The 13,502-nt window shown below is 41.8% G+C and overlaps 1 protein-coding gene across 4 annotated transcripts in view; it reads right to left on the reverse strand.

Annotated features, from left to right (window-relative positions):
• Positions 1 to 13,502, reverse strand: part of UPP2 (uridine phosphorylase 2) — a 344,136-nt gene that overhangs the window by 116,714 nt on the left and 213,920 nt on the right. For all 4 annotated transcript variants that reach the window (XM_044074766.1, XM_044074764.1, XM_044074765.1 and 1 more), the window contains one exon: positions 1,982 to 2,140. In XM_044074766.1, coding sequence (XP_043930701.1) covers positions 1,982 to 2,140 — 159 coding nt within the window. The remainder of the gene's footprint in view (positions 1 to 1,981; positions 2,141 to 13,502) is intronic.

The raw sequence follows: 13,502 nt of genomic DNA on the forward strand, positions 1-13,502 counted from the left end.
ATAGCGGTTCATCTTGAGACCAGTGCCTTTTGTTGTGCTTCTATCAGACAGCACTGAGAACAGATTCATCCAATTTGTTGAGACAACTATGATAAAAGGGTCAGTGGAGAAGTGAGGAACAAGCCTTTTAAGGAACTGAGGAGGTCAGCAAAATGGACTAAGAAGTGGTACCTAATTTTTAATACAATGAAGTATAAAATATTTTCCTTAGCTTAGATAATGTCAAAGTGTAAAACCAAATGTGATAATGTCAAATAGAAATGCCATCCAGGAGGAGTAACCATAAAAAATACAAAGCTGGGAAAAAAGTCTTTAGAGCGACAGTCATAGCATAAAAGAACCAACAAATTCAAAAGTTGAGGGCTATGACTAACGCCACTAAGATGCTGGGCTATATCTTTATAGAACAGACTTCAATAAGACAGAGGCAATAATACCTCTTTATAACTCACTAAGGCAACAGTTGAAGAACTGTGTTCACTTCAAGTCCTTGTCAAGAAAAATGGCCTCTACCTCATTGAAACAATAAGGAATACTACAGTGGATCTATAGCAAGTGAAGGAAAAGGGCGCAAGGAGTGGTCAGAGGATGCAGATCTGTCTTTACTTTTGGATAGTACAGAAAAGTAGGTCAAGCAAAATATGGTTGCAGAAGATACTTGGGGAGACAGTGTGATGGAATGTAGCTTAAGAGGAAAGACAGAAGAGGGAGGTAGGTCTTACCTACCAGAAAGAAGATGTAAAGTTCAGTATTAACATTAGAAAATACATTTCTGCAGAGACAGTATTGGAGAATATAAGGGATCGTGGGACCCAAGTAGATAGTAATCTCTCCTTTGATAATCACGTTGTCAAAGTGGTTAGAAAATCCTTCTATGTGGCCCACCTAATCACAAAAGGGTTTGCATCCAGATCAAAGGAGGTCATTGTGCCCCTCTACTCATCACTCATCAGACCCATCATAGAGAACAACACTCCATTTGGGATGTACCTAACAAGACACCTGCAACATCTGGAAAGACCACAGAAGTACCCACCAAGAGGATCAATGGCCTAAAACAGATGCCCCATGCAGCTCGAATGAAGAAAATCCAGCTGTACTCGGTTGCATACCACCTGCTTAGAGGTGATCTCTGCCTGACATACAAAGCCATGTCCAACCCAGAATTGATGGACATGCTCCACCTAAAGAAAACATTATCCCCTCGAGCCACACGCTGTAGGGATCTAAACCTCACCAAAACAATAAATAGGACATGCTGGAGGGATAGATTCCTGTCCCACAGACTTTCCATGCTTTGGAACAAGATTCCAATCTACATTAGGCAAAGCTCCTTGCTAACACTCTTCAAGATAAACCTTGATGAATGGATGGGAAACAGAAAGTTTACTCCTGGGATCACTTCAGTGGCTCTGCTGGACAGAGGCACAGGGAACTAATCTAAGGGGGCGGTGAAAGCCAACACATTCTGGCTAGGCTTATAAATGCCTTTGGGCAGATAGCCTAGTACCTACCTATGAACCTATGAATCTATGGAGCAAATTACAAGATTACTGTAATGTTTTGTGCCCCGGGGTCCTTCAAAGCAACCTGGAATAGATGGTGGGATGAGGGCCATATGGCAGATGACTTGCATAAGCTGCATTGTAGATTGGTCTCACTAGATGGACAATTGTCTTTTCCTGGCAGCACATATATATATAATATCATGTAGCAGGTGAGCTTCATAAACTCAGACTGCCAGAAAGAGTCACCAAGGTGAAATACTGCTATGCAAACAGAGATAATACTGCAGTATGTTATAATCATACCGAACGTGTTTCCACTGGATCCAGCAATTATTCCAATATTAAACAAGATGATTACCATAGGTTTAAATCTAGAGACTGTATACTGAATCATTTTTAGATGCAAGAACATATTTTAATATATATAGCTTTTCTAGTTTCAGGTTTTAAGTGCAATGTTGTTTAAGACTCACGCTGATGGAGAGCACAGGTCCTGTTTTATACATGGAGTATCTGTCTGCTCCAGCACAGATATTCTCAACTTCACGTCTTCCATCTTTCAGATTAAGTTCCTCTTGTATGAACTGTGCAAAGGCCTTCATTCTCTTTGAGCTACCACCAACACACACAAACTAAAGGAAAAAATGGACAATTATAAGGAACCTAATATTATCTAGGAAACTAACTCAAAACTTAACTTTTGCAAAATAAGAGGCTGTTCTACAGTATATCTAATTGATTTAATGGCATTCCAAACAGAATAATAACTGTACTTACCCTGCAAAGAGCTGTTATCTAAAAGGAAGCAGAGCATTTCTTATGTGATGAAATATTAAACAGCTTCATAAATGAATTAAAATAATCTTAGAAGCTTACAAGCCTAGCCATACCAATTCCCTGTCAATTTCTTCCTACACTATTTACTTCACTGGACCCCTGTCTAGCAGGGCAACTAACATGATCCCCGGGGTGAATTTTCTTTCTCCCATCCAGTCATCAAGGTTCCTTTTGTAGAGGGCCAAAGAGGCGCTCTGCTTGACATGTATGGGTAGTCTATCCCAGAGTCTGGGGAGTCTCTGGGTCAGGAACCTATCCCTCCAGCATGTTTTGTTTATTGTGATGACAAAGTTTAGATCCCTGGAGCGTGTGGCTTCTAGGGGATTGGGATTTCTTTAAGTGTAGCATGCCCAACAGCTCTGGGTTTGACATGGCCTTGTATGTTAAGCAGAGATCGCCATTGAGTAGACGATATGTGACAGAGTATAGCTGGAATTTTTTAAGGCGGTCAGCATAGGGCATCTGCTTTAGGCCTGTGATTCTTTTAGTGGGGTACTTCTGCGGCCTTTCCAGTTGTTGCAGATGTCTTGAGAGTTACATACCAAATGGGGTATTGTATTCTATAATGGGTCTAATGAGGGAAGAGTATAGTGGGACAATGACCTTCTTTTTTCTGGATGAAAAGCCCTTAGTGATGAGGTGTGCCACATAGAAGGATTTCTTGACTGTTGTGGCGATGTGGTTATCAAAGGTGAGACTGCTGTCCACCTGTGTCCCTAAGTCTCTCATCACACTTTCAGTGTTTAGTGTACTGCCACCTATGTGGTAATTCACGGATACATGTTTTTTCCCAAAGGGGATAACTACACATTTCTTGGCATTGAGCTTGAGCCCATGGCTCTGGCACCAAGCATCTGTTTCTGTAAGGTCCTTTTGTAGAGTATCCGCATCATTTGGGGATTCAGTAATGGCTCCCAGTTTGCAGTCATCTGCGAACTTTGTTAGCCAGATTCCCTTAATGTTGGCCTGTACTTCAGAGAAGTAGATGCCAAACAAGAGCGGTCCCAGGACTGAACTCTGAGGTACTTCACTTTTCACTTGTCTGGAGCTGGATTTGGAGTCAGCTACTTTTACACTATGGGTTCTGTCAGTAAGCCAGTTGGCAACCCATCTAGTGACGTAGGGATTAATGCCCAGCTTAGTAAGTCTATCTATGATTCCAGAGTGGGGGATGGTGTCAAACGCCTTGGCGAGGTCCAGATAGGCTGTGTGAACCACCTTACCCTCGTCCATGGCTCTGGAGACTGATTCAAAGAAGTCAATCAGATTCAGGAGACAGGATCGGCCCTTCATGAACACAAACGGGGTGGGGTCCAGTGTTTGAAGGTTGCCAATGTCTTTGTTTATAAGATCCATGATAATACATTCCATGACCTTGCAGATCAGGCTTGTCAGACTGATAGGGTGGCAGTTCCCGGGATCCAAGGTTGAACCCCCCTTGTGGAGTGGGATAACTGTAGCTGTGCACCACTTAGTGGGCACAAAGTCTGAGGTGAGACTATGATTAAACATGACACTTAGGTGAGGTGCCAGTTCATTTTGTAGTTCATGTAATACACAGCCCGGGATGTCATCTGGGCCCATGGATGCTGTATTCTTAGCTTTGGAGAGCATGTTTTTTACCTGTGTGGCCATTATTACCAGAATTTGGCAATCTTCTGGTATTGAGATGGGCTGTTTAGGGGGTGAGAGGGGTGAAGTTGGCACTGAATTGATCTGACAGGATATTGGCAATATCCTTGGGATCAGTATATTTAATGCCATTCTGTTGCAGCTCAGAGCAAATCTGAGCATTGCCATTTAGATTCTTGACATAGTTATAGAATGCCTTGTGGTTGTCTTTGGAATATTTGGCAATTTTATTTTCATAACTAGCTTTGGAGAATTTTATGAGGGATCTCAGCTTCTTACTGAGGCTAGTAAGGGAGTTTTTTGCATCATGGGATTTTCCTATTTTCTGCAGCAGTTTCTTCCTTTTGTTGCAAAGTTTGTTTATGGCAGGAGACCATCAGATTGGCTTCCATTTTTTAGAGAAGAGCATCTTGGTTCTATTTGGGATGGCATAATTCATGCATGAGTGGATGTGCTCGTACAGTGCTTTAGTGCAGGATTCAGAAGTCGAACTTTCAGTTCCCGTCTGCATAGGTGTCTTGAAGTTTGTCACTTCTGACTTGAGTAGCATGAAGTTGGCTTTGGAGAAGTTTTTTATGGAGGTTTCCTTACTGGGGGGTGGGGGTGGGATGTGGATGTTAAGGGTGATTAGCTTATGGTCAAACCTGACCAACGAGGGGGTGTCCATAGGTCTGGAGCATTGATTTCCCATGTTGGTAATGACCAGGTCTAGGATATTGGAGTCCCTGGTGGGACTATGGATTAGTTGATCCAGGGCATTGGAATTTGTGAATTCCAAGAACCGTTGAGCAAAGGTGTTGGTACACAAGTAGTTTTCCCAGTTAATGGCAGGGTAGTTGAAATCACCCAGTATTAGGGTGTTTGGTTGTATTTTAATATTTTCCAGTATGTTTAGAAAGGTGTAGTGAGAATCTTGGGGCATGGTGGGGGATCTGTAGCAAGCTACATTTTGGATTGCAGCTTACCTAGTGTTAGTTGCACCTGGAGAATTTGAGACGCATTGTGTTGGGCAACTAGCCTGGTGGCATGAATATCCTTGGTGAATATTGACACTCCTCCACCTTTAGTGTTTCGATCCTAGTTTGGTGACAAAAAATGTGGTAAGAGTTGTAGCCTGGTATTGCAGGGGTGCTCTCTGGAGTCTTGAACCAGGTCTCAGTTACTGCACAGATATCGATGTTCTCCATTTTTAGGAGTGCCTCAAGAGAGTGCATTTTGAGGTTTAGACTTCTAGCATTGAGTATATTACCTTCAGAATTTGCATGCTTGAACATGTTATGGTGATGGATTTGTCCTTTGAACTTTGCCTAAAAAAGGCACTATAGGGGTGGCAAGAACCTTAGCCAGTAACCTGAATCCCAGGGGTGACAGGTGCAGGCCATCTCTGGCAAAGCATTGTGGTCTATCGATCATGTCATCTCAGGCAGACAAATACTGGATCCCCTTTGATTGACAACAGAAGCTTAGCCAATTGTTGAAGTCAATCATTTTGTCCTTATATTGTGGTATCATTCTGGGCGAAGGCAGGATTCTACTCAGGACTAGGGTCATACCTGCCTGGGCCACATGACCCAAGAGCTCTTCCATGTCTCTTTTCATGTAGTCCAGGGAGGTACGTCTCAAGTAATTCACTCCAACATGGACAATGACAGAGCCATATTTGTACTTGTTGTGGAGTGACTTGAGTGCATGCATTATGTGACAGATCCTGGCACCCGACAGGCAGCTGACTGTAATTTTCTCCTTGTTCAGCCTGGTGAGTGGGACATCAGTGTGCCTAACTATAGAGTCACCTAATACTAAAGTGTTAGGTACATTGTCTTGCCTTAGGGGCTGTTGCTGGGTGGCACACTGGTGTTGTGAGCTATGTGACACTTTGGTTGTGATTGGTGTTTTGCATTTCGGCTTCGGAGGTCCTTGTTGCTTGGGCAGGTTACAGTCAAGGGCCTCTGCATATGTGGATTTAATGTTGCTATGTGTGGGTGTTGATGGTGTGGGTTTAGAAGGGCTATGTGTTGCTTGAGGTGTAGTGCAGGTGTTAACCTTCTCCTCTTGACTATCTAGCACAATTTTGGGTGGAGAGATCTTTGCTTTCAGTTTGGTTATGTAAGTGCATCTCTCACAGGTTGTAGTGTTGGGTGGAAGGAGGAGAGGGTTGTCTGTGTACATGAGGCAATTGCTGCATTGCCCCAGTATGCCCAGATTCACCAGGTGGACAGGAGAAACCACCGGAAGCTGACTCTTGGACATGCCTGGTTTGGTGCATTTTTTGTAAAGTACAGGAGCTGTTTTCCCTTGCCTTAGCAAGGTACTTTGCAATTATAGGCTTAGTGCTTACGATTAATTTCTCCTTATTAATAAGGAGAGCTGAGTGCTTGTATCAGTTTAAGTCTTCCTAGTGCTTTGCAGCAGGTGTTAGAGCAAGTGCTAGTCACAGGGATGCTTAGGAAAATTGCAACTATCCTCTCACCCACCCAAATGACAAACAAACCTGAAATAAAATACATTGTTTTTTTCTTGGCATGAGTAACCAAGTACAAACTAAAAATACTAGAAGCTGCTGGAACTTGGCTAAACCCCATACTAAGAATAGAATATTATTTCTTGATGGTTATCTAACCTTTAGAAATGATAAACCTCAAATATAGTTGGGTGACAATATCTGCTAAATTCAGGCTAAATTCTGCATCTATATTATGTCACCGAAACGGCATAAGAACGAATGCGAAATATGAAAACAGCGAAAGCCCAGGTCACCGAATTTTTTTTCCTAGGGAAAAAATCGGTAGACCAACAAGACACGACACATAATTTAAAACATTTCAAAATGGGGGGCTTTACCCCCCTAACTACATATACCAACTCTGAGATCGCACTACAGTGGGGTAAAGGGCAATGTTACAGCGATGGCTAAGAGATTTTTTTCCCTAGGAAAAAAATAGGTGACCTGGGCTTTCGTTGTTTTCGTATTTCGCGGTTTGTGTGTCTCTGAAACGGCATTCACTCTTATGCCATTTTGGCGACATAATATAGACCCCTAAATTCTTATAAAGGGTATGGGCCACCCTAATAATAAGGAAGGAACAAAATTCTTCTTGTCTAAGAAAAGGATTTATGAAACAACTAAAAATAAGCTGAATATTGTTGTTGTTTAGTCATTTTATTGACCCAAACTCTTCATAACCTCAAGAATTTTAGCAGACTAGAGCTGTCTACTAAGAACTGCTTTTTAAGTTCTTGCAGATTCAAGTTCATTATTCAGTTATGCTATTCATCCCCCTTGGCCTCTGCTACACCCTTCTTCTTTTACTTTTGATCTTTCCTGGCCTCAGTATCTTCTCTAGTGAATCCTGTCTTCACATTATGTGGGAAAAGTTTTGGAGTTTTAGGGGGAATTCAGAAAAGTTACTGGGAGGTGTATACTGCCTGGTAACCTTTACAAATTCAAAGATAGCCTTAACTCAGTGTTTTGGCACAAAGACATGCAACACCATGTCAGCCTGTCTCCATGACCTTGGTGTATAAGGTTACCATACGTCCGGGTTTCCCCCGACACGTCCTCTTTTTTAGGCTCCTGTCCAGGCAGTTTTTGAAAATTCTGCGATTTGTCCAGGTTTTATCGCAGAATTTTCAAAAAACAGACATCCCTATTTCTGAGTCTTTCCTCCGCTTTGTTTTTTTTTTTGATTGGCTCATATACCAGTATACGAGCCAATCAAAAAATGGAGCTCTGTTCAATGCAGAACTGCTTGATGTTCCGCACTGAACAGAAGAGGGTCCGCTGTGCACATTTTTGATTGGCTCGTATACCGGTATATGAGCCAATCAAAAAGCAGAGCTCTGTTCAATGCAGAACAGCTTGATGTTCCGCATTGAACAGAAGAGGGTCCACTGTGCACTATTTTGATTGGCTCGTATACCGGTATACGAGCCTATCAAAAAGTGGTGCTCTGTTCAATGCGGAACTGCTTGATGTTCCGCATTGAACAGAAGAGGGTCCGCTGTGCGAGGTTTTGATTGGCTCGTATACCGGTATACGAGCCAATCAAAAAGCGGAGCTCTGTTCAATGCAGAACTGCTTGATGTTCCACATTGAACAGAAGAGGGTCCGCTGTGCGAGGTTTTGATTGACTCATATACCGGCAATCGGGCCAATCAAAAATCCCCAAACACGGACCTTTTTTTTTTTCGCTCTTCAGCTCTAACAGGACGAAATAATATGTGCTGGTAGCAGCACATATTTTTTTGTCCTCTTTTACATACAAACAAATATGGTAACCCTATTGTTGTATGCTAATGAGCCAGTTCAGGGGATGGGCATATGCTAAATAGCCATGTGATCAGTCTCCTGGAACCGCCTTTGGTAAGGCATCTACATGCCATGTAGATTAGCACAGCTGCTCATTCCACATCATGGTAATGAACACAGACAAAACACCATGTTCAGCCATTGTGGTAGAAGTAAGTCCCAGGGAGTATAGTAGTAATGTAGGGTTAGGAGGTGTTTGCATACGTGCATGCAAGGGGCTACATGTGTGAGTGTTTGTGCATGTGTGTCTGATTGGGAAACAGCAGTAGGAAGGTACAGGGGTTATGTTAGGTGTGTCAGTGTGTTTGGGAGGGGAATAGTTGAGTGTGTGAGTGCGTGAGGCTATGTGTCTGTTTGGGTAGGGGTGGCTGTCATACTTTCATATACCTCCAGACTAATAAGCAGGTCTTTCAGCATTAGATGGGAGAACGATTAGACACCAGGGGAAAATACCCTTGTACCCTGACAGCACTTTTCATAGTTCAGAGATCAGAGGGTGGAGGAACCACCAAACACCTGGGATTACATTAATGTCTTGTGTCCTTAATGACACTGAATCCACTATGGCAATCGAGAGTGGGAGAAACCACTGACATCAGGGATTATCCTAACGTCTTGTCCCTGATGGAACTGAAGCCACTATGGGGACCAGAGCACCAGGGTTTACATTAGCATTTTGTGCCCTATTGCCACTGAAACCACTACAGGGATTGGGGGTGGAGGAACCACTGACTTCAGGGATTACTGTAATGTCTTGTGCCCTAATGGCACTGAAAGTACTACGAGGATGGGTGGTAAGGGAACCACTGATGTCAAGGATTACTGTAATGTCTTGTGCCCTAATGGCACTGAAACCACTATGGGGATCGGGGGTGGGGGAACCACTGACGTCAGCGATTACTGTAATGTCTTGTGTACTAATGGCACTGAAACCACTATGGGGGTGGGGGGTCACTGGACATCAGGGATTAATGTAATATCTTGTGCCCTAATGGCACTGAAACCACTATGGGGATCGGGGGTGGGGGAAGCACTGACATCAGGGATTATTGTAATGTCTTGGGACCTAATGGCACTGAAACCACTAATGGGTGGGGGGTCACTAGACGTCAGGGATTACTGTAAATAATGTCTTGTGCCCTAATGGCACTGAAACCACTATGCGGATCAGTGGTGGGGGAACCACTGATATCAGAGATTACTGTAATGTCTTGTGTCCTAATGAAACTGAAGTAACAATGGGGATCAGAGCACCATGGATTACATTAGCATTTGTGCCCTAACGGCAGTGAAACCACTATGGGGATCGGGGTGGAGAAACCACTGACGTCAGGGATTACTGTAATGTCTTGTGCCCTAATGGCACTGAAACCACTATGGGGATCTGGGGTGGGGGAACCACTGACGTCAGAGATTACTGTACTGTCTTGTGCACTAATGGCACTGAAACCGCTATGGGGGTGGTGGGGTCACTAGACATTAGGGATTCCTGTAAAATGCAAGTGCTGAAATGGCACTTACACAGTACAGGGTTTGGGAGTTGGGGCAAACCACTTTACACCAGGGGTATGACATACACCGTAAGACTGCAACCTTCTGTGATAGCCTAGCAGCAGAAAAGGAGACACTAGGGACGTGCAGACAGCTCTGGGACAGGTATGGCGACTATGATTTGTGTTTGTGTTTGAATGTGTATGTGTGTATATGTCTGCATGGGTGTGTAGGAGAGTAACTGATTGGAAGGGATGCAGCCATCACAGTTAATAAATGCAAGAAGTGCCGATCTGCATTTCGTGATAGAGAACTATGATTCATAGACATGCAGATTACCTAATATTGCAGCAAATATGTCTATGAATCGCAAAATACCAGTTCTCATCAACAGGCCAATATTGCAGCTAGCATGTCTATGAATCGCAAAATACCAATTCTCATTTAACAGGCCCTATTTATCACTGCCCTTAACACAATACAACAGGGATTTAATGAATCCTGGATTAGTTTTACTGATAGTCCTTCCATTGAGCAGTCTGGATTTATTTCCTTATGTATTGACAGATTCAGTTTTCTTGCAATCCATGGAATTCTGCACAGTTTTGTCCAACACCACAGTTCAAAAGCATTCCTTTTCCAGTATACAACCTTACTGATAGTCCAGGTGTTACGGTCATATATTAGTACTTGGAAAATCATAGCTTTACCTATACAGACCTTAGTTGGCAATGTAGTATATTTGCTCATTAAAATCTTTTCCAGATTTGCCAAAGCTTTTCTTCCAAAAAGTAAGCATGCTTTAATTTCATGACTTTGATCATCATCTGCAGAGACCTTCAGCCCAGGAAATATGACATTTGTCACTTCTACTTCTTCCATGTCTATTTACAAAGAACTGATAGGGCTAGTTGGCATCATTTTAATGTTTGAAGATGAGCAAGAAGTCAGCTTTTGTGCTTTCTACTTTCACCTTCATCAACAGACTATTCCTGTCCGATGTTATTCATATTTCTACCAGCAGTTTTGATTCCATCATCTGACCCATCTATCCCAGCATTTCATATTATATATTTATATATTCAGCATATAATTTGAATAAGTAGGGTAAAATATACAGTTTTGTTGAACTCCTTTTCCAGTCTTAAACCAGTCTAGTCTAGGGCATACTAGGATGAGCTCTTCTTAAATGGACTTGGTGCCAAAAAACTAAATGACATAACAGGAAGGAAGTGACTGAAAACATTTGACATCATTTATTTATTTATTTATTTATATTTGTTGACCGGGAGTGTCCGACTGGATGTAGGTCCATTTTCAGCGGAGGCCCGGGGAGAAAAAGCTGCACAGTTAAAATAAACAGACAGCAGTTACATTGGATTACATAGCGATTAACAATTTACATAGCAATTACTTACAACATATTTACAGATGTGTTTTTATAGAGTACAAGCCCCTCTACACCTCACGTTTTGGCGGTTGTGTTTTTCGTACCTCTTGGTAATATTTTTTCATCATGGGTTTGCACAGCCTTGGAGTAAAAGGGAAGCATCTGGTTTTGCACATAAAACCAATATATTTAATTTAATTTTAAGACGCACAACCCCTGAGTGAGAATACATTAATAAGATGGGAAGGGGACACAAACCTCCCATATGGCTACATGGTATGCAAATCACTGAGTGTATTATTTCTATTCAGCCACTGTACCTAGACAGCACAAACATATAAGTACCGAGTACGTGCAAGAACAGTGCCATTTTGTACAGTCAGCCAGAGTGAATGCAGTCATGAATGGCCATGCAAATGCGAGTGTGTTTGAAGTAATGAGTGAATTAGTTAGCTTACGTACATGTTATAATTACAGTTCCTGACATGTTTATGTACAGTAAATATCTTGAACCCATCCACCACTTCATGGTCTCTTTTGAATGCATGAGACATGTGACATGGTGCCAGAAGTGGGATCCGAAGTTGAAGCAACACACAAGCCATGAGACATACAATTAAAAGTGGAGGAATATACCAAAGTGAACTCTCATATAGGTCAGTGACTATTCAAAGGTACTTAAATTTGTTTAAATGATTTTTCATTCACCAAATGTGTGGTGAACCATTCAAAATGTTCTAAATAATTACTGAGATAAATGAAATGTCTGAAATTGCAACATACTGATAAAAGTATTCAAAATAAATACAAAAGTGTTCAAAGTAATTTCCAAAGTGTTAAAATGTATGAAAGGGCTAAAATGACCGCATTGCTTTGCAATGTACTACTTTTTCTCATTAGTTAAGGTTATTTGAAGTGTCTGAAGTTTCTGGAATGTTCAAAGTGTTTGCAGTGTCAAAAGTGAAGCCTTTTCAAAGTGATTGCTGTGCATTTGAACATAATCACAAGTACCTGGTCTATGCTTATGTTTAAACATATTTTATTGTTATGGCACAGGGATTTTGCAGATTTGAACTGCTGGTGTTTGAGAACAGTATTGCTGAGAATTGGAGAGTGTTTGAACAAGAATATGATATTTTCATACAGGCTGCTTTTTCTGACAAAGATACACATACAAAAGCCTTCATACTTCTTAATTTAGCAGGCTCGGAAGCCATTGAGAGGGAACACTCATTTGTGTATGTAGGGGAGGGGGAAACTGCCATATTGTAATACAGACTGAAACGCGGGAAGACCCTGAGTGCTTAAAATATAAATTTAGAGAAATGTGTAACCCTCAAATGAATATTACAATGGAAAGGCACATGTTTTACACAAGAATTCAAAAGCCTGGTGAAACTATAGCAGCATATATTACTGACTTGAGAAATAAAGCAAAAACGTGCAGATTTGATGATTTACAAGATGAGCTGATAAAGGACAGATGTGTATGGTGTAAATAATGATGCAATGAGAAAGACTTTATTTCAAGATAGTGATTTAACATTGATCAAAGCCATAGAGATTTGTCAAATATATGAGCTTACAGAAAAGCACACAAATATGCTTACAACTGTATAAGAAGAATGTGCTTGCAGTTACTAACAGTGCAAAAGTTGATAGTGTGCAACTATAGACTGGGTGCAAATGGAGATATTAACCAAAGGGTGTGGCAGCTTCTAACTGTAATCATAAACTGAATGTGTCCACAGCAACAACAAACAACCTTATTGTTAACTGTTGTAATTGTGGAGGTAACCATGAACCTAAATGAGAAATGTGTTTAGCTTTTGGTCAGCAATGTCACAAATGTAAAAAATGGAATCATTTCAAAACACTTTGAAAGTCTAAAGGGGCACATACTTTTATTAACAGAGAGCATCCAAAGAAACAAGTAGATCATACAGAAAGCCGTGAGCAAACTTTCTATGTTGATGGTGTCTGTGATTGATGAAACTGTTAACGCAGTACATAGGGTTGCCAGCTGTCCGTTTTTTGACTGGACTATCCGGTTTTCTGACAAATTGTCTGGTTACAAATTTCATTCAAAACCGGACACATGAAGTCCGAGTTTTGTGCCACTGCCATGGTCTGAAGCGTTTCTCGCTCGCCATCTTTACGCTCTCTCTCCCCTCCTTATTGCCTGTGGTCCCGGTGCGCTTTTTGGCTATAAATAGAGCCATTACCTGACTCCAGACTGTCCGGAAATATATGACACTAGCGGATGTGATTAGCCCCTCCCCTTTCTGGAATTGGAATAAGACCGGGGCCATTGGTGAACATCTTTGCCGGTTCC

Source organism: Protopterus annectens, chromosome 6.part0, assembly GCF_019279795.1.
Source record: "Protopterus annectens isolate FY-2018-M chromosome 6.part0, PAN1.0, whole genome shotgun sequence".
NCBI classification, from domain to species: Eukaryota; Metazoa; Chordata; order Ceratodontiformes; family Protopteridae; genus Protopterus; species Protopterus annectens.